At 37.9% G+C, this 24,980-nt stretch overlaps 5 protein-coding genes and 1 long non-coding RNA gene across 15 annotated transcripts; 3 read left to right on the top strand and 3 right to left on the bottom strand.

Moving 5' to 3' along the window:
• The first annotated feature begins 131 nt into the window (after nt 1–131).
• Nucleotides 132–5,757, top strand: LOC105278397 (WD repeat-containing protein WRAP73). Of its 3 annotated transcripts, none has more exons than XM_026972821.1 (8): nt 132–404; nt 486–668; nt 765–944; nt 4,106–4,375; nt 4,469–4,625; nt 4,722–4,931; nt 5,022–5,101; nt 5,661–5,757. In XM_026972821.1, exons 1-8 carry the CDS (start codon nt 237–239, stop codon nt 5,670–5,672), a joined length of 1,260 nt encoding a protein of 419 aa, XP_026828622.1. In that variant the 5' UTR covers nt 132–236; the 3' UTR covers nt 5,673–5,757. The 3 variants fall into 3 exon arrangements, with proteins under 3 accessions (XP_026828622.1, XP_026828623.1, XP_011335749.2); XM_026972822.1 differs by lacking the exon at nt 5,661–5,757 and adding an exon at nt 5,471–5,572; XM_011337447.3 differs by lacking the exon at nt 5,661–5,757 and having other exon boundaries at nt 5,022–5,308.
• LOC105278396 (elongator complex protein 2) lies at nt 1,099–4,110 on the bottom strand. The gene is made up of 2 exons (XM_011337445.2): nt 2,553–4,110; nt 1,099–2,286 (listed from the first exon to the last, which is right to left on the bottom strand). Exons 1-2 carry the CDS (start codon nt 3,746–3,748, stop codon nt 1,113–1,115), a joined length of 2,370 nt encoding a protein of 789 aa, XP_011335747.1. The 5' UTR covers nt 3,749–4,110; the 3' UTR covers nt 1,099–1,112.
• Nucleotides 5,579–7,294, top strand: LOC105278402 (general transcription factor IIF subunit 2). 3 transcript variants are annotated; one of them, XM_026972829.1, is made up of 6 exons: nt 5,579–5,882; nt 6,053–6,369; nt 6,469–6,593; nt 6,663–6,806; nt 6,894–7,063; nt 7,156–7,294. In XM_026972829.1, the coding sequence occupies exons 1-5, from the start codon at nt 5,734–5,736 to the stop codon at nt 7,050–7,052; spliced, it is 894 nt and encodes a 297-aa protein (XP_026828630.1). In that variant the 5' UTR covers nt 5,579–5,733; the 3' UTR covers nt 7,053–7,063; nt 7,156–7,294. The 3 variants fall into 3 exon arrangements, with proteins under 3 accessions (XP_026828630.1, XP_011335764.1, XP_026828628.1); XM_011337462.3 differs by lacking the exon at nt 7,156–7,294 and having other exon boundaries at nt 6,053–6,204; nt 6,280–6,369; nt 6,894–7,117; XM_026972827.1 differs by lacking the exon at nt 7,156–7,294 and having other exon boundaries at nt 5,588–5,882; nt 6,894–7,116.
• On the bottom strand, nt 7,060–15,449 carry LOC105278401 (mannose-6-phosphate isomerase). 5 transcript variants are annotated; one of them, XM_011337458.3, is made up of 7 exons: nt 9,501–9,763; nt 8,983–9,052; nt 8,550–8,905; nt 8,171–8,486; nt 7,785–7,952; nt 7,484–7,686; nt 7,060–7,390 (listed from the first exon to the last, which is right to left on the bottom strand). In XM_011337458.3, exons 3-7 carry the CDS (start codon nt 8,901–8,903, stop codon nt 7,172–7,174), a joined length of 1,260 nt encoding a protein of 419 aa, XP_011335760.2. In that variant the 5' UTR covers nt 8,904–8,905; nt 8,983–9,052; nt 9,501–9,763; the 3' UTR covers nt 7,060–7,171. The 5 variants fall into 5 exon arrangements, with proteins under 5 accessions (XP_011335760.2, XP_011335762.2, XP_019886829.2 ...); XM_011337460.3 differs by having other exon boundaries at nt 8,550–8,880; nt 9,501–9,762; XM_020031270.2 differs by lacking the exons at nt 8,983–9,052; nt 9,501–9,763 and adding an exon at nt 15,359–15,449 and having other exon boundaries at nt 8,550–8,880.
• LOC105278403 (E3 ubiquitin-protein ligase AMFR) lies at nt 12,682–24,980 on the top strand. Of its 2 annotated transcripts, none has more exons than XM_011337464.2 (8): nt 12,682–13,649; nt 16,719–17,028; nt 18,526–18,783; nt 19,042–19,197; nt 20,108–20,430; nt 20,664–21,051; nt 21,251–21,492; nt 21,789–24,980. In XM_011337464.2, the coding sequence occupies exons 2-8, from the start codon at nt 16,768–16,770 to the stop codon at nt 21,973–21,975; spliced, it is 1,815 nt and encodes a 604-aa protein (XP_011335766.1). In that variant the 5' UTR covers nt 12,682–13,649; nt 16,719–16,767; the 3' UTR covers nt 21,976–24,980. The 2 variants fall into 2 exon arrangements, with proteins under 2 accessions (XP_011335766.1, XP_011335767.1); XM_011337465.3 differs by lacking the exon at nt 12,682–13,649 and adding an exon at nt 13,696–13,912.
• LOC113562694 lies at nt 17,055–18,519 on the bottom strand. The gene is made up of 2 exons (XR_003407055.1): nt 17,411–18,519; nt 17,055–17,290 (listed from the first exon to the last, which is right to left on the bottom strand). It is a non-coding gene; the product is annotated as an uncharacterized LOC113562694 (long non-coding RNA).

The following is a 24,980-nucleotide window of genomic DNA, read 5'->3' as shown; positions in this document are numbered from 1 at the left end:
TGACGTTGATTCCTCTTATGTTTGACAGCTTCCGTCATAGAGCACGACATAGACGTAAATGTCTTCTCTAGAAGCGGCAAGATATTTTATTCGATGACTTGCGTACGTTTTCATGAAACATGTCGTTCGAGAATTATAACTAGGCAACGAAATACCGTCTAAATACTGAAGAAAGTCCCTATGGGTGTCTAAAGGTTCCTAAAAGTGTCATCGGTAAAAATATTTAATTTTTCAAAATGGCAGTTAATTCAAACGAGGATAAAGTTTTTCGTATAAGTAATCGTTTATGCGAATTTTCACACAATGGAGCATATTTGGCTATTGCGTTTCAAACGAATCTGCTTATAAAAGATACAAAGACTCTCGACACTTGTCAATCGTATGTGTTTACAGACGTGATACAGGTTAGTTTGTATTGACAAACCATAAAATAAAATTTAATTAAATTAATATTATAATTTTATCTTTGTATACATACATTACAGTATATAGAATGGTCCTCAAACAGCGAATATATCTTATGCGCAAACACAAAAAAGGCAATTATTCAGGTATATTCGATACATTATCCCGACTGGAAATGCAGACTAACGGAAGGCAGCGCAGGTTTGCAAGGTGTTACATGGTCGCCAGATAGCAAGTATATTATCACTACAGCGGATTTTAATGTAAATATATCATTGATAATTTTTGATTTTTATTACTCATTTTTCTGATAAAATAAAGTCACATTATGGTGTAATACAAAATAAAACATTTTACAGATTCAAATATCTATGTGGAACTTGGAAGAGCATACTGTATCGTATATACAAAATTTAAAGACTTCTGCTTTCGATAAGGTGCATTTCAGTCCAAGTGGTGACAGATTGGCCGTGATAGTTACAGAAGAAGGCAAGGATCAAGTAGAAATTTATAAGACTGATAGTTGGAAGATAAGTCGAGTAAGTATAAAAAATAGATCTTTTTGTAGAGACAGAGGACGATAGAGGTCAAACTATGAGATTACTGCCCTCGACAGACAAGTCTATGGTATTTGTAATTATATGGGAGCCAGATGAATTTCCTGGAATTTGGGTAGAAAAAGTGAAAACAGAGTTTCTGATAAAAAATCACGTTTTTATTGGCGTGGTTAACGACGACGCATCTATATCGTGTATTTTAACAGCATGATCGCAGCCACAGCTTGCCAATTGCAATATATTGGATGAATGTTCTTCACTCGGTCGAAACACGAGTCTCTTCACGGTCGAGTGATGTGCCTGCGAAGTGTCGTACTCGATCAACTTCAACCACGCGTTCTCCACGTTCATCGTAACCATCTGGATCGCGATACGACCCGTATCGTATCCAATCGCCAGAATGTAGGAAGGTCGTTGCGTGGCGCGGCTCGGTGCGAAACACAACGCTGTAACCGATTGGCCTTGCGTGTCCAGCGTCGCCTCTGGTACAAGGGTTTCAGGGCTGGCCTCTATCTTCTTAGCGGACCACGCGCAAACTTTGCCGTCTCTCGAGCCAGTCGCGAAGTAACTCGAATCCTCCGTCCAGCCGCAACACCAAATTATTCTCGAGTGCGGATTGTTCTTCCTCGAGCTGGCGGTGATTAACGCGTAATCACCACTCTCTTCTCTGAATAACGACCACCTCCTGTCTCTGGAAACGGATAAGAGATACTTGTCGTTCGGGGAGAACGCAAGTTGCGTTACAGTTAATTGATGAGAAACCAGTCGCTGGACCTGCGACCACGTGTCGGTGCTCCATAATAATATCGCCGAGTGCTCCTCGCTAGTTGACCTGCACGCTGTGGCCAGCAGCTGTCCGTCGTGCCTCGCCGCCATGCAGAATATCTCGTAGCCGTGTCCGTAGAGCTTCTGCAACTCTGGCCAGAGTGTACTTTGTGCTAGTTCGTCCTCCACCGGTGGTTCGTACGTGCCGCTCGTCGAATTTTCCTCTTCGCTCTTGCACTGATCGACTTCTTCATCCAATGTTGCCTTATTCATTAATCCGAGCGAGGGTACAGTAGCACCATGGGCCATTGTGATCTCGAAGTCGTCGACACTCGCTAGCAGCCTCAAACGATCCCTGAACGCCGATGTGGCCTTAAAAATGCGTACGACCTTCTCCTCCGCTCCGGAAGCGTACATGTACGGTGCTAACGTAACTAGACACGCCATGTCGTATCCGTGTAGCTGAGGACGTGCTATTTCGTGCCACAATTCCTGAGAGTCGTTCTTCCACGGCGCATAAATTCTCGTGCTTTGATCGGTACTAGCTGTGAGGAGGAATCTGTGAAGTTATTGCAAATGAGATGGTTATTCATTTTGTCTCCATGCTATTCTTATTTTATTCAACATGTATGTGCATACATGTATACATAATTTAATCTTACATTCACAATTCAGAATAATAATTCAACAAAAAAAGTATATACATATATATACACACACTACTCAACAAATTGATATTTAATTAATATTTAAATTATTTAAATTAATATTTTATGATCCCAAAAGATTAACAGAAATTATTCCATATACAAAATTTATACTAACCTTCCTTTTGGCTCCCAGCACAAGTCGACTACCTTTGAACAGTGACCGCTAGGCGCAGATCGTGGGATCCAATTTGCAATTTCTTGTGAATATCTCCATATGTGAAAACTGCCTTCGTGCTGACCGTGTCCCAGTATGTGCAAGCCATCTGGGCCAAATTTGCAACCGTAGAAGCCAAGAGAATTGCCACCAACGTTTCCAACACGTACTTTTTCTACCCAAATTCCAGTAGATTCATCTGGCTCCCATATAACCATAGACTTGTCCGTCGACGAGGACAGTAATCTCATAGTTTGTCCATCTTTATCGTCTTCTGCCTTTACAGGCTGCCAATGCACTCCATATATCCGGTCCTCGTGACCGTAAAGAATGGATTCCAAGCTAATGTCGTACTCCTCACCGTCCACTGTAAAGATGTATCGTTTCGGCTGAAACAAGTCACTGGGCTCTTTCGCAACAGCTTTGCCAATCTTCCACAATCTTATCGTCCTGTCCTGTGAGCCTGTTGCGAGAAGGCTATTCCCATCGTCATTGTACGCAAACTCCATGGATTGTACCCAATTTTTGTGTCCAGTCAAGCACTGGACCTTTACGAAATTCGATTCTGGTACATCCGAATCTCTGGTGTACAGCAAAATGGAACAATCGCTTAATGCCACAGCCAAGAGGGGACGTTTGGTGGTCGGCAGGTATGCCAGGCGACCGTGTATAATCAGATTAGGCTGGAAGAAGATACTCTGAACGGTTTTGACGCTTCCGTCCTCCTCTCTCAACCACACTTTTATCTCACTGTCGAGCGAACCTGCACAAATCAGTAGTTGTGGGAAATTCGATGTGGCAAGTGCAACGTCAGACAATTGGAGGCAGTCGGCGAAGTAGACGTTGCTTCCCATGTCCACCGTCGTGGTATCCCGAAAAGTGTCATCGGTGCCGTTCTTGCTCCAAATGATCACCCTGCCGTCCGCGGAACTTGACAGGAATTCCGATTCCGGCCCGCCGTCTCCCGGCCTGATCCATCGCACCGACTTGACGTGATCGCGATGCCGGTGCAGCGTGTGCGTGACGCGACCGATGTGCGTGCACGGCTCGTATATCGCGACCGCGTTGCACGCTCCGAAACAGATCAGGCCGTTGTTGCCCCAGTCAACGCAGTGCGGATAGGTGTTGCATGCGGAGGAGATGTAACGAGTCGTCATGTTGAGATTTCTTGAGGCTGAATACACGTCTTGCTTGTCAGCTTGCTATATCTTATGTCGTTGCAAGGTGCTAACCGCATGGATCGGCGTACTTGAGACAAATCTCGAGCATGCGCAATAATATAACCTCAGGAAACGTGCTCAGTCCTCAGTGCCATACATACTTTAACGTAAAAAGGGGTATTGTTGGGCCTAGAAAAGAAGGGAACAGGAAATGAAAATACAAATAAATACAAACATATTTTTAACGATTAACTACACAAAATAATATAAATCGGTTGCTATAGATATTTAGCAATTATTTCTTGTAAAAGAAATATGCGGATATGATCTAGATAAATCGATGGATTTTTACAGAAACTTCTTTGTGACCGTTTATGCAGCATCGACGGAATCCGCTGGTCGCCTAATAACGAATTATTATGCATATGGTGCTCCTCCCCCGCCGAACCTAAATTAATTGTTTATTCCACTGTATGGGAGAAACCCGTAGTTGTATTTTCCCCATTGGATACAGCACAACCCTCCGAACTAACATATAATTATGGAAAGGAACTGAAAGGAATCGAAAAAGTCGAATGGACTCCTAGCGGTCAATTTTTAGCTGTAATTGGATTTAATGAAGTAGTAAGCATCGCACTGTGTTCGTTGCGTATTATTGTTCGTATTATTATTGTTGATCTTTTCATTTTTACAATTAGTTGAAAAATTTCGAAACAGGTCGTTCTTCTCAATTACATCACATGGAAGCCACTATCGCAATTATATTTGGATCCAGTGATTAGAGAGTGTAATTACTTGACAAAAGTTTACAAGGAATGCGTCGATCCGAAGAAGATTTGCAATAAACGCTTAGCGTCTTGCGAGGAACGTACTTGTAAGGATATTTTTTATTATTCCTGAAAAACAGAAAGAAATCTTTCAATCCAAGTTTCTAATATATGTTAACGTTTATTTCCTCCGTAAATTTCAGTACGTGAAGTACACGAACGACCTATATGTATAGAAATTGGGAGAAAAGACAGTAATGACAATTTCTCGGTAGCAAAATTTCAACTGTTCGAGTTCAGCGCATGCGGGCAATATTTAGCGCTGAAACACGATTTGTATCCTACCACATTATGGATATGGGACATTTTGACGGATTATCTCGATTATCTGTTACTTGAGAGTCCTGTAACGGGTACGTGACATCAAATTTTATTTTTATTAATTTTATTAACTTCTTTTAAAGACAGTATATTAATTCGTATTGTGGTTTTATTAATTTTAGCTATCAAGTGGAATCCCATTCATCCACGACTGCTTGTGTTCTCTGAATGTATACGCGTCTATGAATGGACTCGGCAAGGCGTAAGATCTGTACCATTGATTAAAAATATGTCAGCTATAGATGCACATTGGCATCCCGCGGGAAAAAAAGCACTATTGTATAGTTACAACAAAGCAATGATTTATGATATTGCGTAATAATAGTAATATGTATATATATATATAAATAATAACGTGTGTTTGTAATTTGATTGGCTACCAAATATATTTAAAACGAATTTAAAAACATTAGCTTCCAATATATTCTTCCAATAAGTCTTTTTCAACATTCGGATTTCTATTTTTTAACATCAATAAAAATTTTTGCTCATAATAAAATCTTATCTTCTCAAATTTTTACTCTTCTAATTGCACTACTTTTTATTGTTAATCTGTTTGCGGCAACTTTAGCATTAATATTTCCTACATCGTACGAGGTTGCTTAACTGCTGTTTTCACTGCGCATGCGCGGCGCATGATGCGCGTCAAAACGCGGCGCCGCTGCTCCAGAAGGTGTCTGTCCCCTTATTTATTATCTTTTATGCGGCTGTTTTATTATAATTATTTAGAAAACATCATACTTGCAATATTTATCTTGTAGAAAATCCCGTGAAATATCATATCATTAATAAAAGGAGAATAAATATTTTTTACGTGTCGAGAAATTTACAACGATGTCTGCGAGTGTATCACACACGGAAAAGGAATTGGATTTGAGTAATGCTGGCCGTGGTGTGTGGCTTGTTAAAGTGCCTAAATACATAGCCAATAAATGGGAGAAAGCACCTGGCAACATCGAAGTCGGCAAATTAAAAATTACCAAGTGAGTTTTCTCGTTACGTTATTAATTTGTCAAGAACTTGATAAGAAGGTTAAGATTGGTTACAATCTTACTCTTGCACGGTAATAATAATAGGAATTAAACCATTTTATCTGGATAATTTTCCGAATTTCATGATAATTTCATGCAAATTGCTTTTCACGCTTGTGTAGAAATCCTGGACAAAAAGCTGAGGTATCTTTAAAGTTATCAGAAGCTGTCCTGGCTCTGAAAGAACCCGGCGAGGAAGAAATACCAAAGCAACATAGACTAGATGTTACGACAGTCACTAGGCAAATGCTAGGAGTATTCTCTCACGTTATTCGTAAGTACGATACAATTTCTAAGTCTGATGTACCTTTGACCAATGTTAAAACAACAACCATTGTTGTTTTCACAGCGTCCACAAGCTCGGATGCAATCGTTCCCGAAACAGAGAAACTCTTCATGGAGGGAAGGATTGTACAGAAATTAGAATGCAGACCGTACGGTATGTATTGCATGACAAAAGTAGATTCTTTGTTTCGAACCTCCTGTTGTGCGTCGTTTTCAACGGATGCTAAATTGTTCTGAACTTTCTTTTTGTCAGCTGACAATTGTTACATGAAGCTAAAGCTGGAAAGTATTAAGAGAGCCTCTGTGCCACAAAGACAAGTTCAGCAATTGGACAGAGTTGTACAGAATTTCAAACCTGTCTCTGATCACAAACACAATGTAAGTATCGTCTTTCAAGGCTTTTTAAGCTAATTAGAGCGATCTTTCTTCTACACAATAATCTTACAGATCGAGTACGCTGAAAAGAAGAAGGCTGAGGGAAAGAAAATGAGAGATAACAAGGATGCCGTGCTGGACATGCTCTTCGCAGCATTCGAGAAGCACCAGTATTACAATATAAGAGATCTTGTAAAAATTACGAGGCAACCTATTGTAAGTATATACGGAAATTCAAAGTACTTTATAGAATATTTTAGAAATTACAATCTGATTTATAATATCGCGTCGTATCCATTGCAGGTTTATTTGAAAGAAATTCTTAACGAGGTCTGCAATTACAATTTAAAAAATCCTCACAGAAACATGTGGGAATTGAAGCCGGAGTATCGGCATTACAAGGAAGAGGAAAAGCCTGCGGAGGGCACTTCAAAGAAAGGCAACGAATCGGAAGACGATTGACTTTTCCGCTTGTACATACATTTATTAAAATTTGCTTATTAATAAAATTCAGTTCTTAAATATCTAAGAAGTTGGTTGATATTGCACCTCGTTAATGTTGCAGAAATTTCTTGGTTTGCTCAAATATTTGAAAATGCTTGGAACATTAGCAGCGGATCGGCATCGCATCCGGTATCACGTTTGCTTGACATCTTGATCTCTACTTTTTCATTAGCAGCAATAAACAAGACAGAGCCACGGGGAAAGGGTTTAGATGACATTTCAGCCTCGCCGCTCGCTATCAACAGAATGCTGGCCGAGCTCCTCGGTTCTAAATTGCAAGCCTGCCCAGGTGGAATCTAAAATATTTCGGATAAATATACATATATACACAACAAGATACAATAATTTATAATCAGCAGAATAAAGGCAACAGTAGAGAAAACACTCACGGTAATCTGAGCGACTGCGAATTCTGGCACCGGCGGACGGAAAACCGTGGTGAACGTGTTTTCTTGGAATGGCTGAAGTTGAATAGTTGAGGGTGATACACATTCAAACGACATTGTCTGAATCAGTGTCGGGACGTCTTTTAACTTTGGCGTGAGTCCGGCCCTTATCACGTTGTCTGAACACGCCATGCACTCTACACAGTCTAAACATTGAGGCTCAATAAGTTTCAATCGATAGTTGAAATTTATATTATTTATATCTATATATTAAATTAAATTAAATTAAGAAAAATTAACGCACCGCCGGACAGATATGCATGAGGCACGTTTGGTCCGATGTATATGGCTTCACCCGGCTTCAACCTTATGTGATTGAATAGATATATCGTGAAGCAGCCCGCATCTCCCGGAAAATCCGTGCACAGGCGTTCCAACAGGTCGACTTCCGCCCACGATCTGGTAGCAAGGTCTAACAACAATTGATTATTCGATGTGATTATATTTTCCCAGCGAAACATTGCTAATTTCCCATCAGAAGAAGAAAGCTAAAATGAATCGCGATGCAGTTATCGAGAATATAATTTCATGCCGAGAGATAAGTGTCAAAAATTTATCTTTTGTTTTATAAAAAATTGCCCATGGTCCTAAATCTATCACGGTTTACCAAAGGTGTAAAAATTTATATACCTGCATTACGCAATCTGTCTATCAAGCATTTAAGCTGTCGTGCCACCTCGTCGGAATCACAGGTCATGAGACTGTGGAAACATTGTCGTAAAGTGTCGCTGACCATGGAATCGTCTGCTTCGAACAGTGAATGTACATTGGTCCTCCCCATCACGATGCGTAGCTCCGGTAGCTTTTGTAGACGTAATTTTATTTCGTCGATTGGACGGAATCCACAGAGCGCTTCAAAGTCGGTCAAGGCTATCGCCAGTTCGGGTTTGTAATTTGGATCTTTGTAGACATTTGGCTGCAGTTCATGCAATTCTTTCGCCTTTGCCTAAAACCAATACAGTGAATAAATAAATAATATATCTGTATGTTGTCAGCAAAAAGATATTACCTTATCTGGATGCACCTGTATGGATAAGGCTCTGTTTATAGATAACACCTTGAAAAGAAACGGCAAATTGGAGCCAAACGTCTGCACTGTATTACCACCCAACGTCTCGGCATTCTCTTGAATATATTTGTGCAAGGGTGTCTCCGTGTTCTTGAGATATGATGGACCGTTCTCGTGAGTACCCATCCATAATTCTGCGTAAGTTTGCTGCTCGTCCACTGCAAAATCAGCGTTAACTGATTTCATCAAAGTTGCGACAATACTATCTGCACCACGTTTCCCCCAATTGTACGTTTGGACAGCACACTTGAGTTCCATTGTAACTATGTCTCTACGACAGAATAAATTCCACATATCTGCATGAGATAATTGTATGCAGTACACATGTGCAGTACAGATGTGCCAGACATGAAAAAATATAAATGAACCTTACACGTAATGTCACTTTTAATAACAGGTAATGTGCAGTTCACTCTTTTTTAAGGATGTTAACTGTGTCTAAACTGTGTAAAAATGTCAAGCAAAATATTTAATTGTCATATTATATAAATTGTAGTTCATGTTATCGTTTTGTATGTACTTTATCTTATCAATATGCGTTGGCCAATAAGAAAACGTTATGTCATATTGTGCTAAATTACTTTAGCCTGTTCGTATACAGATAAAATTTTATTTATGACGATATCAGAATTATTATATAATTATATATATTTTGTTTTTATATATATTTAGCGTATCAATGATATTTATTATTCAAAATAAAGATTTTCTTATTGAGACACACGGACCCCTAACCTTCATTAGGTTGTAGGTTAATGAAGATACTTGTCAATTATCACATATTAAATATAAAATTTTGTAAAATATTGGCAACACATCAACATTATGTTTACATAAATTCGGGTTTGATCGTGCAATTTGCACATAGTAAAGCAACATAGTGATAATTACCAAAGTAAATAAATTCACTAAAAATTTTTTCTCATTGATTATAAAACTGCAAGTTGGCTCGTTTTTATTATCCTTATTACGTTGCATGATCCACAATTTTTCATATTATCTGTTTCTCGTAGAAATAAACGAACATTTTAATATCATATTTTAACACAATCGATTCTATCGATACGACATAGCGTGGCCAATCGTGTTCGCTCACGTTCTTTCCATCTACAACCCGTTACTAAACAGCGCATATACACATTCGTCAACAAAATTATCGCATAGGTAAATATACGTCAAAATTTCGCATAATTTCAAATAAGCATAACTCCGCGAAAAATTGTCGTATCACAAAGTTTTTTTTTCTATTTTCAAGGGTAAAGTCTGTACTTTAAGAAGCATTTGTTGGATTTTGAATTTACCCTTTCCCCTTCCGCCATCTTTTACAAAAGTAAGGACATGTTACGCTTCCAAAAAAATTGCATACTTTGACGCACTTTATGGGATAGAGTAAATTTTTTTTGCAAATTTCATGACAATCACGGCAAAATATAGACTTTTCCCTGCAAATTAAAAAAAATTGAGGTCTCTACGACTTTTCTTTCGCAGAATATGTCGTATCAAAGTTACCTATGCATTTTTGCACAAATACCGTCAGCATTAGCATTACCCGATGCGCACCACGGGGAGGTTGCTGATCGGATTTTGCGCATCGTGTGTGTGTGTGTCGTGGGGGGTGGGGTGCACGCGCGCATTTCGAAGAAGAAGAAGAATGTTCGCACTTAAAATTGTGTATTTCCACCTCGTCTATATGACTGCGGTAACTTTACAGAAAAACGCTGTATATCACTCTTTTTTGGAAAGATCTCATGTAGAAAAATGATAACTGTAGTAAGTTTATAGAGAAGTGCTGTGTATTAACTGTTTATTATGTATCTTGTTTATTAGCGTCCGGCACTTCGTTGCTAAGATACGCGCAGCAAGAGGGGAACAGTGCGAGTGACAACGACATCGGCAACTATGTAAATGTCCAACTAAATCCCGGCACTGTTCTAAGAAGAGTTAATACACAGTGCTTCTCTATAAACTTACTACAGTTATCATTTTTCTACATGAGATTTTTCTAAAAAAGAGTATGATATACGGCGTTTTCTGTAAAGTTACCGCAGTCATATAGACGAGGTGGAAATACACAATTTTAAGTGCGAACATTCTTCTTCTTCTTCGAAATGCGCGCGTGCACCCCACCCCCCACGACACACACACACACGATGCGCAAAATCCGATCAGCAACCTCCCCGTGGTGCGCATCGGGTAATGCTAATGCTGACGGTATTTGTGCAAAAATGCATAGGTAACTTTGATACGACATATTCTGCGAAAGAAAAGTCGTAGAGACCTCAATTTTTTTTAATTTGCAGGGAAAAGTCTATATTTTGCCGTGATTGTCATGAAATTTGCAAAAAAAATTTACTCTATCCCATAGAGTGTGTCAAAGTATGCAATTTTTTTGGAAGCGTAACATGTCCTTACTTTTGTAAAAGATGGCGGAAGGGGAAAGGGTAAATTCAAAATCCAACAAATGCTTCTTAAAGTACAGACTTTACCCTTGAAAATAGAAAAAAAAAACTTTGTGATACGACAATTTTTCGCGGAGTTATGTTTATTTGAAATTATGCGAAATTTTGACGTATATTTACCTATGCGATAATTTTGTTGACGAGTGTATTTTGTTTATCGTTTATCTCTATTTATTATTTCATTTATTCACTTATTTCATTTAATTTATATGACAATCATAGACACCAACGGGTCGCCTCCATTTGCACACGGAACGATTGTACACCGCACGATTGGACACGCACGATTGGACACGTTGTATTGCACACAGAACGATTGGACACCGCACGATTGCGCACGCACATTGCACGATTGGACACCGCACTATTGTACACTGCACAATTGGACACCACTAAAATAGATGTCTTTCCACAGTTTTATCAATAAATTTTATTGATAATTTGGTGATATTACGATTTCCGGGACCCCTCAATTTGACGACGGTTTTTGATAGTACTTTTAACGCTGAATAAAAAAGTATATAGGTATTATAGGGCTAACTGCCGTCGTTTATGAGATATTCGGTGTTAAAGATGACTTATGAAGGTTAGGAAACCTGTCATACCCGTCATAAATTGTATTAATACAATTAATGTGTATAAATTTAGTGTGTATAAATTATACACATAGTTTGTTTGCGCGCGCGCGCACACACACCACACACACCGAAGGGGGGGTGCGGGGGGCCTTCGGCCCCCCACCCGCACCCCCCCTCGCAGGGTGACCTCGATTGGCATGGAATGTCTAAGATACGAATCTCGTCAAACCCACGCGAAATCGTATAAAAAGTACTATTCGAAACCATCGTCATTTTTAACACCAACTATCTCGAAAACGAAAGCAGTTAGTCCAAGACCTATATACTTTTTTATTCAGCGCTAAAAGTACTATCAGAAACCGTCGTCAAATCAAGGGGCCCTGGAAATCGTAATATCACCAAATTATCAATAAAATTTATTGATAAAACTGTGGAAAGAACATCTATTTTAGTGGTGTCCAATCGTGCAATGTGCGTGCGCAATCGTGCGGTGGCCAATCGTGCGGCGTACAATCGCGCGGTGTCCAATCGTTCCGTGTGCAATACAACGTGTCCAATCGTGCGGTGTACAATCGTTCCGTGTGCAAACGGGATACGCCCGACACCAACGAACAAAATACCATAAAAAAAGTGACGAAACAGCTAACGTCCACTTGAACTTGATACCTTCAAAACGATCTAAGAAGAGAAAGATACTATCATAATTTTTTTAATTGTCACCTATAATACAGCGTGACTAGCCAGTTTCTCAACTAGTCTCGACTAGTTTCGACTGAAGTCGAAGTTAGTCCATTACATTTTGTTTTTAGTTTTGTGTCTCTTGACACGCGTCGTCAACCGTACCCGTAGGTATAAGTTAATTAGTCCATCGCACCGAGCATCAAGGTTAATCCTCCGCCGCGAGATTTTGAATACGACGCAAGAGGAAGAGGTCTCTTCTCTCTTGCGCATGACCGTTCGTCCCTCGATAATCCGCCAAGTTCAGGCGAGTCGCGCTGTCGCGCGTATACTGCGACGTTGTGCGACGTTACCGAGCGAGCGTGAGTGCCTTCAGTGGTCTCTCACGACGGTGTCAGCGTAACGTCAAGCTTCCCGGCTAGCAGTAGTCAATCGCGATCGGCTGAGTGGCACGCTCGGCACTGGTTCTGCTATGTCATTGTATCGTTGCGTGCGTACCGCGAGGATCTCGAAATCGCGAGTGCACCTGTGATAACGGCGTCGGGCTCGAGTTCTCGCTAAAATTCGTTCGTTCGATCACCCAGCCGTTCGTTCATTCGTTCGTCGTTCATGCTGATCGATGCAACGCGTCCGTGTTGCATCAGACTCGCGGTCTTCCGTCTTCGAGATATCGCGGAATTTACGATGTAGAAGACGCCCGTCGGATCCGCGACGGAGCGGCGCGTAACGTGCAACGAGCCGCGGACGACCTGCGGGACGTTCATTAATTGTGCGTGAAAAAAATACGACACGTGTGTGTCGGCAACCGAACACCACCACCACCATCGCCATCGCCATCGCCACCGCCACCGCCTGCTCGCGACGAGGAACCGACTGCGGAAGCCATAAACGTCGTCTCTCTGCCCCCCTTTTGCTCTCTCGGTTTTTCTCCTTCCTTCTCTCTCTCTCTCTCTCTCTCTCCTTCTTGCCATCTATCTACCCCCGGTTCATCTTACCCCTTCCTCGCCCGCGTAACGGCACGTTCTCCCGTTCCGTGTATTTTTCTCTCTCGTTCTCTCTCTCTCTTGTGCGCTTTTTTTCTCAGTGACCGTAATTCCGTTCCTTTTATTGTCACCACGCGCGAGGAGCCGATATCTTCGGGGTTTCGCGTGCAGCCGGTGCACAAGTGTAACGCGCGCGGTGTAACGCTCAGCGGTGATTCAGCGGGACGACGACGACGACGACGATCGACGACAGGCGACAGGAAGAAAAACCGCCAGCCAGTTGGCAGTGTTGGTTATGCAGTGCGATTAGCAAAAACGTATTCCTGGCGACAGCCGCAAAGGGTAATTTCGCTGTTTGTAATCCATCGTGTGTCGCGACACGTCTCGCTCTTCCTCCTCCCGTCGAAGGCCAATTATGTGCTGCTCGTTCTGTTCATTTTACAAATGTGGAAACCGTTAGAAAGCACTGCCGCTACGCGAGTCGCGAGCAGGCTGCTCGAGTAATTAAAACGAACGCGACGGACGTGATTAAAAAAATGACGGGAAGGGAATTAAAAAGTGACGGACGTACCGTCTCGAACTGGATAATTGGGTAGCAGCTGTTTGTAAGTAGTTGCACGATAGCCGATATATTCGAGTTATAATACGGCTGCGCCGCGTGAAAGGCGCTTTCTACTCGCAGCTTGACGTGTCGCCCGTCGTTCGGCGTTTTAACGACAAATGCGACAAGCGAGATAAGATATTTGCGTTTTGCCTCCTGCGAGTAGTGCCGGAGGAAGTCACCATGTTCCTGGTGACATCTGAGAGTATCGTCTCGCAGTTGCATCGATTGATCCGGCTACGGTCAGCCATTCGATTATCGCCTAGACTACTATCGGTTATTTTTCTTTTCATCGTTTCACGATATTGCGGTCTGAAATGCTTCGTATTAGTAAATAAAATTGTGTCTAATTTTATGGAACGTTGCTGAGTCAAAGTTATTTTTAAACGTTTGACATTACGTTGGTAATCGAAATTTTAATTCATCTTCTACCGTCATAAATTATGGTTTGATCATTTCGCAGGCACAATTTGATATTATACAATACATTATATGGAAATTTCGATGACGCTGTGTATAAATTAATTTTTTTAAATTGTTCTCTTACGTTAGTAAGAATTTATTCATTTTAAATTTGCATATCTGACGAAAATCATACGCACATTGCATTTTTAATAAGTTAATTTTAATCTTTTATTTCTCTTGTTTTGTTGATTGTGAGGCAGAAAAAAATCTCATAATTATTATGAAATTATATTTAAATTGTTGTGTTTACGTATATCCTTTGCAGTTTTAATGCAAACGTTCCGCAGGCACGCAATATTTATGAAAACTTAATCTGTATGACGTGAGACAAATGACGTGTTATAGCACAATGTGCAAAAACATTGATGCCGCGTCTAGAGGCGTGCGACATAAGTTTGACAGCTATGCCTCTGCATATGTCACAACATGAAAGATGAGAATGCATTTATTCATATAACGAAAGAACGAATGATCGAGTACTCATTCGTAAACTTTTGCTCAAATTCCAACGTGAATTTGAATATTTGATTCACGAAAAGATGCACGTTACTAACATCAAACTACTTTGCATTTTTGTCGATTTCGGGGCATACGCGCCCATCTACGATATACGTGTATCGTAACTCGGAGATTAACAATTTGGCATCTGTTACAAGTGCTTGACATTTGTCATTTATTCAAATCTCTTTTGATAAGATGAAAAATTAATTATAATAAAACACTTAAACAAATAATTCCACTGATTTAACAATATTATTATTAAATAATATTAAAATAAAAATAAATTAGAATTAAGCTTAAATTAATATGAAATTAATTAATGATGTAGTGTATCTTGGATTTTTTAAATTTCAATAACTTAATGATTGTACAAATACGCAGACACGATACTTGCATTGTGAATTACTTATGACGAAATTGGTTGTAACTTCGGGCTTTTATGCCATTATGTGTCTTTTATGCCATTATGTGTCTAGCTACTTACGCCAATTAGGAAGTAGTTTTTTTTTTCTACCGACTAATCGCAGCTGAAGCATCAGCTCAACGAGTCTCTCACGGCAGAAGCATATTTGCAACTGTACTGATTTGATACCTTGCTATGGTTCATCGGACATCATATAGAACATAAATTCCGTTCTAGCAGCGTATAGTGCGTTTGTACTGTATGGATATTGTAAAATACCACGTGGCGATATCTAGAGGTGAAATAATCAACGCGACGTGGATCTGTCGTATTCGATATTTTGCGGAACTATACAGTACAATAGATTCCGTTGATATCCGTTGTTATAGTCGCGACTAAACAAACATTACGTTACATATTCATGGTTTTTTACAAAGTGTCTCTCAGTGTTTCAAAGTAATCTAACGTGACATTTCAGGTGAAAAGTTTTTAAATAATAATTTAATATAACATTTAATAATATAAATAATAATTTTAAATAATCGTTCGAAAAGATGTGCGTACAATACGACAAAAATTTAAGATAATTCTTTATATAATTGGAACACTAAGCGAACTGTAAGAACGTGCATTGTTGGTAAATATAATATCACTATTAATTAGAATTTTATTGCAATAGAATAATAGTACAAAATTAATTAATTGCAGAATAAAATTTTAAAAATTGAGAATTTTTTAAACTCGTGTGCGTTAGACTTTAGAGCTTTAGAGAATGTTGTTTAATTTTAAATAATTAAAAACCACACAATCCTCTTTCAACGACCAGTCTGGCAAAGTCTTTTATTGTTGTTAAGTGTTCACAACGTTTCGACCGTGATTCCGGTCCTTATCAAGTGACAGATTTAAAAAGTCATTTTCTACAAAATAAAGGTGGAACATGACACAAACCGAACAGGACCATATATAAATTACAAATATAAACGTTGTGAACACTTAACAACAATAAAAGACTTTGCCAGACTGGTCGTTGAAAGAGGATTGTGTGGTTTTTATACAACTCCTGGCGGATGAAATTTGGTTTTAATTGAATAATTAAATTGATGTTAAATCGTTTAAGTTAATATTTCTATATGTATTCTATTTTCGATCGTGTTCATAAGATAGACATATTATAAAAATGAAAAGTTATCTAAACCAATGGTTTTTAATACAAACACTTGTATCTTAAGATAAACACATTTTTCTAATCTCATGAAAAGTTTATAAAACTAGATAGACATATTTTTAAGATAATTCCAAAAAATTATCTGTTTATCGCGCATGCATAAAATTATAAATAAATGACTTCGTTCTTCGTTGTCAGCAAACATAAAAAATATTAACTTTCCAGCTCTGACGGTAATTCAGTAATTATAATAACATGATGAAAATTTGATTGCAGGTTTAGGAAGTGCTTCAGCGAGCTAAAAGTTTCCACGATACTTTCAATCATGCCGATGGAATTCCTAGATCGATTGCCGGTCCCAAACCTTCGGGTGTACACCACCATAAGTTTTGCCATCCTCTCCTGTTCCATATATTATGCCACACAAATAATCAAAGATCCTGCCTGGAAGACGAATCACACTTACGTTGACGTAGGCGCCAATGTCGTAATTGGAGACGATGTCAGTTTAGCCGATTCCAGGAGCCTTGGCACGCACCTTAAGGAGCTGGCGGAATGCATGGTGGACGAACCTGTTTGCATATGGGTATGTTTATGCAAATAATTATAAAATTCTGTTAGGTCTCCCGTATATTGGATTCTTTTATTCTCAATATTACACTCGTGCCGGAAGAGCTTGTATGCTTTCCTAAAACTCTTCAACTAAGAGCTTTAAAGTGTGTACAGCTGCTGATTGTACCACCGTTGAGAAAACAGTCATTTTATGATTTTCTATCATTAGCATCTTGAATCATCAATTAAGATGCACGACGAACGACTGTGAGACTATTCACATTTCAGTTTTTTCTCTGCAGTAATAGATTGACACGTTGATACATAGCTATGAACGTCACCGTTGAGAAAACAATCTCTCACAGTTTCACGATTTCCTATCATTAGTATATTGAATCATCAAGTAAGATACACACATGAATTGTGAAGCTTCACATTCCAATTGGTTCTCTGCAGTAATAGATTGACACGTTGCGACAGCTCGGTGCTAAAACGAAAGAACAGACATGACATTAAATAATGAAAAAAATTGCGCAACGAATTCAATGAGACAAATTGATAAGGCTGATATTAGAAGCGGTGCGAACTCTCGATCGCGATTTCAAGCCTCAATGAGATCGTTCCAGTCTCGCTCGTGAACTCTTCTACTGAGTTTTTCTTAGGGGAAAAAAAATCGATGTTCCGTCGACCATTGCAGCAGTCTGAACGTACTACTTTCCTCCCTATATTATGGCATTACGTGTTCTCTTACGAGCGTAGCGTGGCTACGCAACTATCGTGTAGTCACGTCTGGCTATTGTTCGTTTCCAGCAAACGCATATCCAGCAAGCTGATTTGCGTAGTGCTGTATTGCACGCAACAAGCAATCGTAACTCATGTTCCGCATCCGCGTCAGCATTGTGCAAGTACGCTAATCCGCGTTTGCGTTGCGTGTAAAATGATAGAAAAAAAAATAATTGTTTTCCGATAATTATATTTTGAAATCGAGAGAAGAGTTCCGTAAAAAGTGATGTCCGTTAATTTGATGCAATCGGATTTCAGGAATAACGGAACGAATTAATTTTTATTGATCCTCCTATCGACCTGCTATCTCGATTTTACACATCAAAATTTCCCAGTCATTTGCACATCAACTGATTACATCCACGTATTTCGAAACACTTGGCGGGACATCGAAACAGAAAATATTCACGCTTAAAATTAGATGGCCTTTCTATCCTTTGGCAACGATTAAACAATACTTATTTCGACTGTGTTTGTGGAGAGCATGAATATTAAGTAATCTTAATTTTATTTTATTACTGAATACAAAAAGCGAGCAGACTGAATTTAAATTGAAAAAAGATATATTATTTATTTTGGCTTGATCATACATAAAGTTAAGACAAATAAAGTTAAAACAAAATTTATTCCACTTGCTAGCTTCAAAATATTTTGCTTTAAATTCTCCTGTTTTCGAACGTCTCGAACGAAGAGACAAACATTTTTCGATATTTGACATTTAACTCACAATTCTCTTTTTATCGTTTAGACTTTAATCAACATGGCTTACTGCATACTGATCCTTCTTGGAAAATCTATCCAGAAGCTCGTATTCGGTGAGCTACGAGCCTCAGAGAGACAACATCTGAAAGACAAATTCTGGAACTTTGTCTTTTATAAATTTATTTTCGTCTTTGGCGTTTTAAATGTGCAATATATGGACGAGGTTGTGCTATGGTGGGCATGGTTCACGGCGCTCGGTTTCCTGAGTCTTCTCAGCCAACTCTGCAAGGATCGATTCGAATATGTGAGTATAACGGATAGCAGGAATCGTAATGTATGCCAAAAGAAAGTTTGGCAACTCTGAACCAAAATATATAGATTATATATATGTTTTTCATAATTTTGTACGCTCTATAGACATACTAATTTGAAACGAACGTATTTCAAACGGCTCCCTTTGAAGCATTTTTGTTTAAATTATTTCAAAATTATTAATTGCCAAAATTAATTATCTTGTGTTTTGAGAAATATAACGTCTAATTTTTTCTGGATTAATTTTCAGCTATCGTTTTCACCTACTACACCAGGATGGAGTCATGCGCGACTTCTCGGATTGTTGGCTGCAATTCTTGCGCTATCTTCCTTTATGCTTCTGTTGTGCACCGCTGCAGCTTTCTTCTTTATATCTTTTAACACTTTCGCTTTTATGGCCGCTGAGGTAAGTTCTAATGATACATTAATTACGAAATGAGTATCGCTTCCCTAATTTTGAATATAATTTGTCGAAAAAAAATATGAAATGTGAAAAAGTTTTTATATTATATATCTATTAAAAGCACTTGGCAATAGTTTGCAGCACGATCCTATAATTTCTAATTTTGTTTTTAAAGTTTTATATTCAGAAATATTGGTGTTTCGAAATTTTAAGGAAATATTGGTTCTCCGAAAAGCTATTGAAATTGAAAGAGAATAGAGATAATTTAGACAGAAATGTATATATCTTTTATCTAAATTAAATTCAGATAGATAAATAAACTCTAAAATATAATAAATAAAATTTGTGAATGAATAGAGCTATCACATTTAGCATCTAAATATATGACGTCATGTTTTAAAATCTATTTTATAATAATCAAAAGAATTTGTCTAAAGATCCATTATAAAAAGCAAATAAATTTGTTTATAAGGAGATAATATTACGTGGATTCCTTATTTATAATATATCGATTTGATTTATGATTGAAAGCGAATTTTATAAGCGAATAGTTTGCTTTTATAGTGCGTTAACTGAACCTGTTATTTACCTTGACACAATTACAAGTTAACTACCTTGACATTACGTATACTGTCTGTGATTGTTGCAACATGCAACATGTTTCATCAAATGCATTCACTAATGCATTAATTTTTTTATAACAATTACAGAAACATAATAAGATATATAATTACATGGAAACATAAAAAGATAGAATTATCTAAATTAGAGTTATTATTTAAATATTGAGAATCAAAAAGCAATTAATACAAAGAAGTATTTTTCTTTCAGTTGATTTAAATTTTACGTTACTATTCTATAATTGATTAATTTTTTTATTTAGAATTATAACCATTTTTTTTTTAATTCACAGTGCATTCTGCTCGGAGTCCGTACTATCCACGTTATGCTACGCTATGTGATTCATCTGTACGATACACGTGGCGCCGGCACTTCGGCTCAACGCTCTTGGGACAAGCGCGGTCCCTTGACCTACTACACGGACCTGACCTCGGAATTGATCGTACTGGCAGTCGACTTTCTTCATCACGTTCACATGTTGCTATGGAGCAATATCTTTCTGAGCATGGCATCGCTCGTAATTTGTATGCAATTGAGATATTTGTTCTACGAGATACAACGGAGGATCACCAAGCACAGGAACTATTTGGCCGTACTAAATCATATGGAGCAGAAGTACGTAATTTATTTTATTTTATCGGAGTCGGAAATGCAAGCGTACGATTTTCTTTATCATAGATTTACTTTAACAAATAATAATAATAAAAATATAACATTTTTTTATTATAAATTTACATTTATAATCGTATTTTTCAAAAATACGTAGCAAACTCTTTGCATTAGATCGCATTGGAATGCACGAGAAGAAGATGTTAAAACCGTTTTTGGCAATTTCTTCATTTTTATAGTTATCCAATGGCATCGCCGGACGAGTTAGCTGAAAACTCTGATAACTGTGCAATATGCTGGGAGAAGATGGAAAGCGCTCGTAAGTTACCCTGCGCGCACCTGTTCCACAACTCGTGCCTGCAGTCCTGGTTAGAACAAGACACATCATGTCCCACCTGCCGACTGGCTCTAAGTATGCAGGCGAACCACAGGGAGAGCAACCAGGAGATGCAGCCGGAGCCCCAGACCCCTACGAGAAGAAACGGCAACTTCTTCCTCTTTCTTGACGGCTCTAGATACGTGTCTTGGTTGCCCAGCTTTTCCGTTGAGGTCTCGCATAACCGGTTACGCGGTAACATTTCTACATTGGCGCACACCAATTCCCAGATGGACGCTATGGCGAGACAGGTAAGTTTTGCGAAATAATAAATTGTAATTTTTATAAACGCTGACGTACGATTTCATCATAATTTAAAAACTTCGTAAAAGTATTTAACAAATGTAAATTTGATAGTTTTATAAAAAAAGCTTATATCTTTTTTTAATAAAAAGATACTTTTTACGATATAAATATGTAATGTAATGAATGAAAAACTTTTTCGTTTAGGTTCAACAACTCTTCCCTCATTATCCTCGCAACGTGATCCTAGAGGATCTCAGAATGACGCGATCGGTCGAGTGGACAATTGAGAATATACTCGATGGGGTATTAACCGTACCGCACCACCTAATTGAAGAACCGCAAGCGGAATCCGTCCCACAAACGCAAACATCCATGATGAACATCGTGCCCAGTTCTTCAGTGCAAAATTCGCCAGATCCTAGATTCGATATTCCATTTGCCGACAGGTAACAATTCAGTGTCTATCAACTTTCATTCGTCGCGATATCTTTCTTAAGAAGTAAGAAAGTATCAAACATTAAGTGTGCATGTGTGCGTGTATTAATTCGTTTCTACATTGTGCAATTAATTACGCAACGCGCGAAAAATCTTATGTCATATTGTGAAAGCAAAACCAGGTTTAAACCGCAAAGAGAAAAATATATCAATTTTCTTACATACAAAAGTCATCTTTGTCCCGTTTTTGTCATCGTTTAGACAACCTTATGGAATACTAAATACGCATTTATTATTATTTCCACAGTGGAGAAGAACCGTCGAGTCTTGGCGGACGTTTCTCGAAATCATCCGCCGAGAGAGAAGTCATACTTCAGCGGCGGAAAGAGCACATGCGATTAACGGCGCGTAGGAGGTACCTGGAGAAGCATCGGAAGCTGGAGATCGAGTCGACTAGTTCGCGGAGAACGAGCACCGAGAATACTATGTCTTAGATAGATAAGCAAAGGGATGAAAAGCTGCTAACAGTTTTGAAGTTAGATCGCAGAGCTTCGTAGCTAACGTGTGAAATTGGTGGGTTGCATGTATTTTTCTCTTTCTACCTTACGTCATTTCTTAATTTTATTTTCGAGACAAAAAAAAAGTGTCGACAGGTAAAGAGGAAACTCTTCGCTGACGACTGATCATTAAATACAGCAAGAGCTTATTGGAAGATCTCTTTATGTATTTAACTATTAGCGAGCGCTTAAAGACGGGAAACTTGTAATTCATGGCCGAGGGATTAGGCATGATAATTCTTTTGCAAATTATTGGAAGGTTGTGAACGCGAAATATACTCATAAATGACTTCACGTATAAGCCACGTGTTAGCCTTGGATGAATCATTCAGTATCAGCCGAGTGATTACGAAGGCTGTAACAAAAATCGACTAAACTATCGGAAGTAGAAAAGGGATATCAACATTTTTACGCAGTCTTACTTAAATATCCTGTTGGTGATAAAACGTACTAAATGCCTAAAGTGATATGTAATATACGTGTTTTTTTTTTGGGGGGGGGGAATAAATTGATATAGTCGGGGCTTTTCGAGGAAGCCTGATAAATTACATTGTCGTCCACTTCTCGTTGAACTAAGGTATCGGTTTTAGAATATTGCATTTTTTTTTTTTCATCAATATTTTATACATTATTTTTTTCAGGCGATCGTAAACTCTTTAATTTTATTATTCGTAAATAGATCGGAGTATCTTGATTGTATAATAGTCATATCAAATTTAATTTAATGTATTTAGTGCCATAAAGAACTCAGAAAGAGTGACACGTGCCAATTCAATGAATGTAGATTCCAGTTTGCTCATCAGAGCTTCTTTATAGCTCTGCTCCCGAAAACGAAACGAAAAGGAATTGGGCACGTGTAAAATATTGATTTGACTTGCAACACGTGCGGAATGATCGAAGAGTGATTGGTGGGTAATGAAGGGAAATGAAAATGAAGGGGATTCTTGGTTCTAAGACATATAATAAATACCCATTTTATATTTTTGTTCATAAATATTTAATTAATTTAAGTATGAGATATATGTACATGCTTTATTATAAAAAATTTATTTCAAAACGTTGGATTGTTTCTTAAATAATTAAATTTAAATAATTTCAAAACGTATAAAAGCAAAATGTGAATACATTTATGTTCCGGAACTTATGTTCCAGTTTATCTTTTCCTTTAGATTCATGCCTCGATGTTTGAATCTTAGATCGGTGACTGTAACTTGTAATATAAATGAACTCGTTTCGCACAAACGCGAAAGTTGTATAACGACGAGTTGTATAAATCTTGTATAAAACTTCGTTTCGTATGTAACGAGCAGGTCTCCGAAGTTTGTGAGGTTTGATGGTAAATCTTCTCAGGGCATTTAATAATACTGAAACTGACAATTTTTTCATAGAGTTCAGATTTGGATACTATAGGCGTGACGCGATGATGACTTCTCTCACGACTTTACGTTGCGAGTAAAATGACGTTGATTGGCAGGAAGGATTTCCCTTTAGCTTATCTATAAGATCGAAAGCTGAACTCGCTGTGAAAATTATACCGGTTTTAAGCCTTTTATAGCGACGTGCTAGATACTACCCGTGCGATATATTTTACTGAATTGTAGTTACGTATTGCCTAAGACGAACGATATCACATATAGGCGAAAAAAAAATCTTGTCGCATTGCTTGATATAACTATTAAAAGTCTATCGTCTGTCGCTTGCGTCGTGAGGAGAATTGATCTTGACTAGGAAAGCTTATTGCAAAACTTCACGAGCTTCCGAGCTCTAGTAACGAATAAGTTCTATTATTTAACTTGAAGAAGTTATTCTTAGTTATTAACGTTTACCTATTAAAAATCCTAGTGAGCTAAAGTATTTTTGTATATTTTATGATTTATTATTTATTTTCGTAATAATATAAAACCTACATAATTATATAATTTATGTATTTCTATTATATAATAACGCGTATAGTTTCAGTTTTCTAGCTTGATTATGTGATACAATTTCACACACAAACGTTAACTATTTAGACGTAATCAGACATACATACATACATACATACATACGGACCGATATATACGTTTAAAACATATACTCCTATACATTTACAGGATACAAATTATTTTATTAACTGATGTCACACACATCTCCATTGCTATAGTAAAGTTTTATAAGTACCCAAGTTTTTCTTATCGATCTCTAAGTTGCATATAAATAGGAGATAAGCGATATAAATTATATAAATTATTATTGCAAGGTAATCGTTATCCGCAGCGACTTTTGCGTTACGACATACAAAATTTATTACTTTATTATAATATAAATTAAAATATAACTCTCTCATGCGGTATTGCGTTAAAAATACGTAGAGCGCATAAATTATTTTATTCCTTAGGTAAATCTAGCATTTATTAAGATAAAAAATTATTCTCATTGATCGTTCTTTGTCGCTTCTATGTATAAATGTAAAACATGTTTGGAAACGTGAGGATATTTTCGTAAATTAAATAAAACAGCTTCATTAGATTTATGTTTCTAAAGAGACGCGACGTGGCTGATTTAGCAATGTAAAGAACAATATAATACTTCTACATTCATTACATTGTTCAACACAAGTAATGTAATGCTTATCTCTGAATTCTCCTAAAGTTACGCCTTTACGAATTTTTCCTTAGGACTTTTGTAAATACATGAGCGCGAGGTGTCCTATACATCTCCTACTTGCGATGTAATACCTATCTCCCATCTTGGCATTGTACAAGCAGTAAGAGACAAATAAAATGTATCATAGGTTGTGTAGCTATATCAATTACTCATTCTACATAACTGTATAGACATCCTTATATAATTTCTCAAGTATGTTCATACCATGTAATTTCCACTCAACGAATCTTCTACATCGATTAATAAGAACTTGTATCAACTCACGCCAATAAATATTCTCATTGAATTTCCATAAA

Source organism: Ooceraea biroi, chromosome 10 (assembly GCF_003672135.1).
Source record: "Ooceraea biroi isolate clonal line C1 chromosome 10, Obir_v5.4, whole genome shotgun sequence".
In the NCBI taxonomy this organism is placed as follows: Eukaryota; Metazoa; Arthropoda; class Insecta; order Hymenoptera; family Formicidae; genus Ooceraea; species Ooceraea biroi.
This window is presented reverse-complemented; position numbering and strand designations above follow the sequence as displayed.

Coding starts and splice junctions, on each gene's coding strand:
- LOC105278402 (XM_026972829.1), top strand. CDS start 5,734: ATGTCTGCGAGTGTATCACACACGGAAAAGGAATTGGATTTGAGTAAT. Junction 6,370..6,468: donor ATTAGAATGCAGACCGTACG/GTATGTATTGCA, acceptor TCTTTTTGTCAG/CTGACAATTGTTACATGAAG. Junction 6,594..6,662: donor TCTCTGATCACAAACACAAT/GTAAGTATCGTC, acceptor ATAATCTTACAG/ATCGAGTACGCTGAAAAGAA.
- LOC105278396 (XM_011337445.2), bottom strand. CDS start 3,748: ATGACGACTCGTTACATCTCCTCCGCATGCAACACCTATCCGCACTGC. Junction 2,287..2,552: donor TGCTGGGAGCCAAAAGGAAG/GTTAGTATAAAT, acceptor ATAACTTCACAG/ATTCCTCCTCACAGCTAGTA.
- LOC105278401 (XM_011337458.3), bottom strand. CDS start 8,903: ATGTGGAATTTATTCTGTCGTAGAGACATAGTTACAATGGAACTCAAG. Junction 8,487..8,549: donor TACAGGTGCATCCAGATAAG/GTAATATCTTTT, acceptor TATTGGTTTTAG/GCAAAGGCGAAAGAATTGCA. Junction 7,687..7,784: donor TCATGCATATCTGTCCGGCG/GTGCGTTAATTT, acceptor CTCAATGTTTAG/ACTGTGTAGAGTGCATGGCG.
- LOC105278397 (XM_011337447.3), top strand. CDS start 237: ATGGCAGTTAATTCAAACGAGGATAAAGTTTTTCGTATAAGTAATCGT. Junction 405..485: donor TGTTTACAGACGTGATACAG/GTTAGTTTGTAT, acceptor CATACATTACAG/TATATAGAATGGTCCTCAAA. Junction 4,932..5,021: donor ACTTGAGAGTCCTGTAACGG/GTACGTGACATC, acceptor TATTAATTTTAG/CTATCAAGTGGAATCCCATT.
- LOC105278403 (XM_011337464.2), top strand. CDS start 16,768: ATGCCGATGGAATTCCTAGATCGATTGCCGGTCCCAAACCTTCGGGTG. Junction 17,029..18,525: donor ACGAACCTGTTTGCATATGG/GTATGTTTATGC, acceptor TTTATCGTTTAG/ACTTTAATCAACATGGCTTA. Junction 21,493..21,788: donor GATATTCCATTTGCCGACAG/GTAACAATTCAG, acceptor TTATTTCCACAG/TGGAGAAGAACCGTCGAGTC.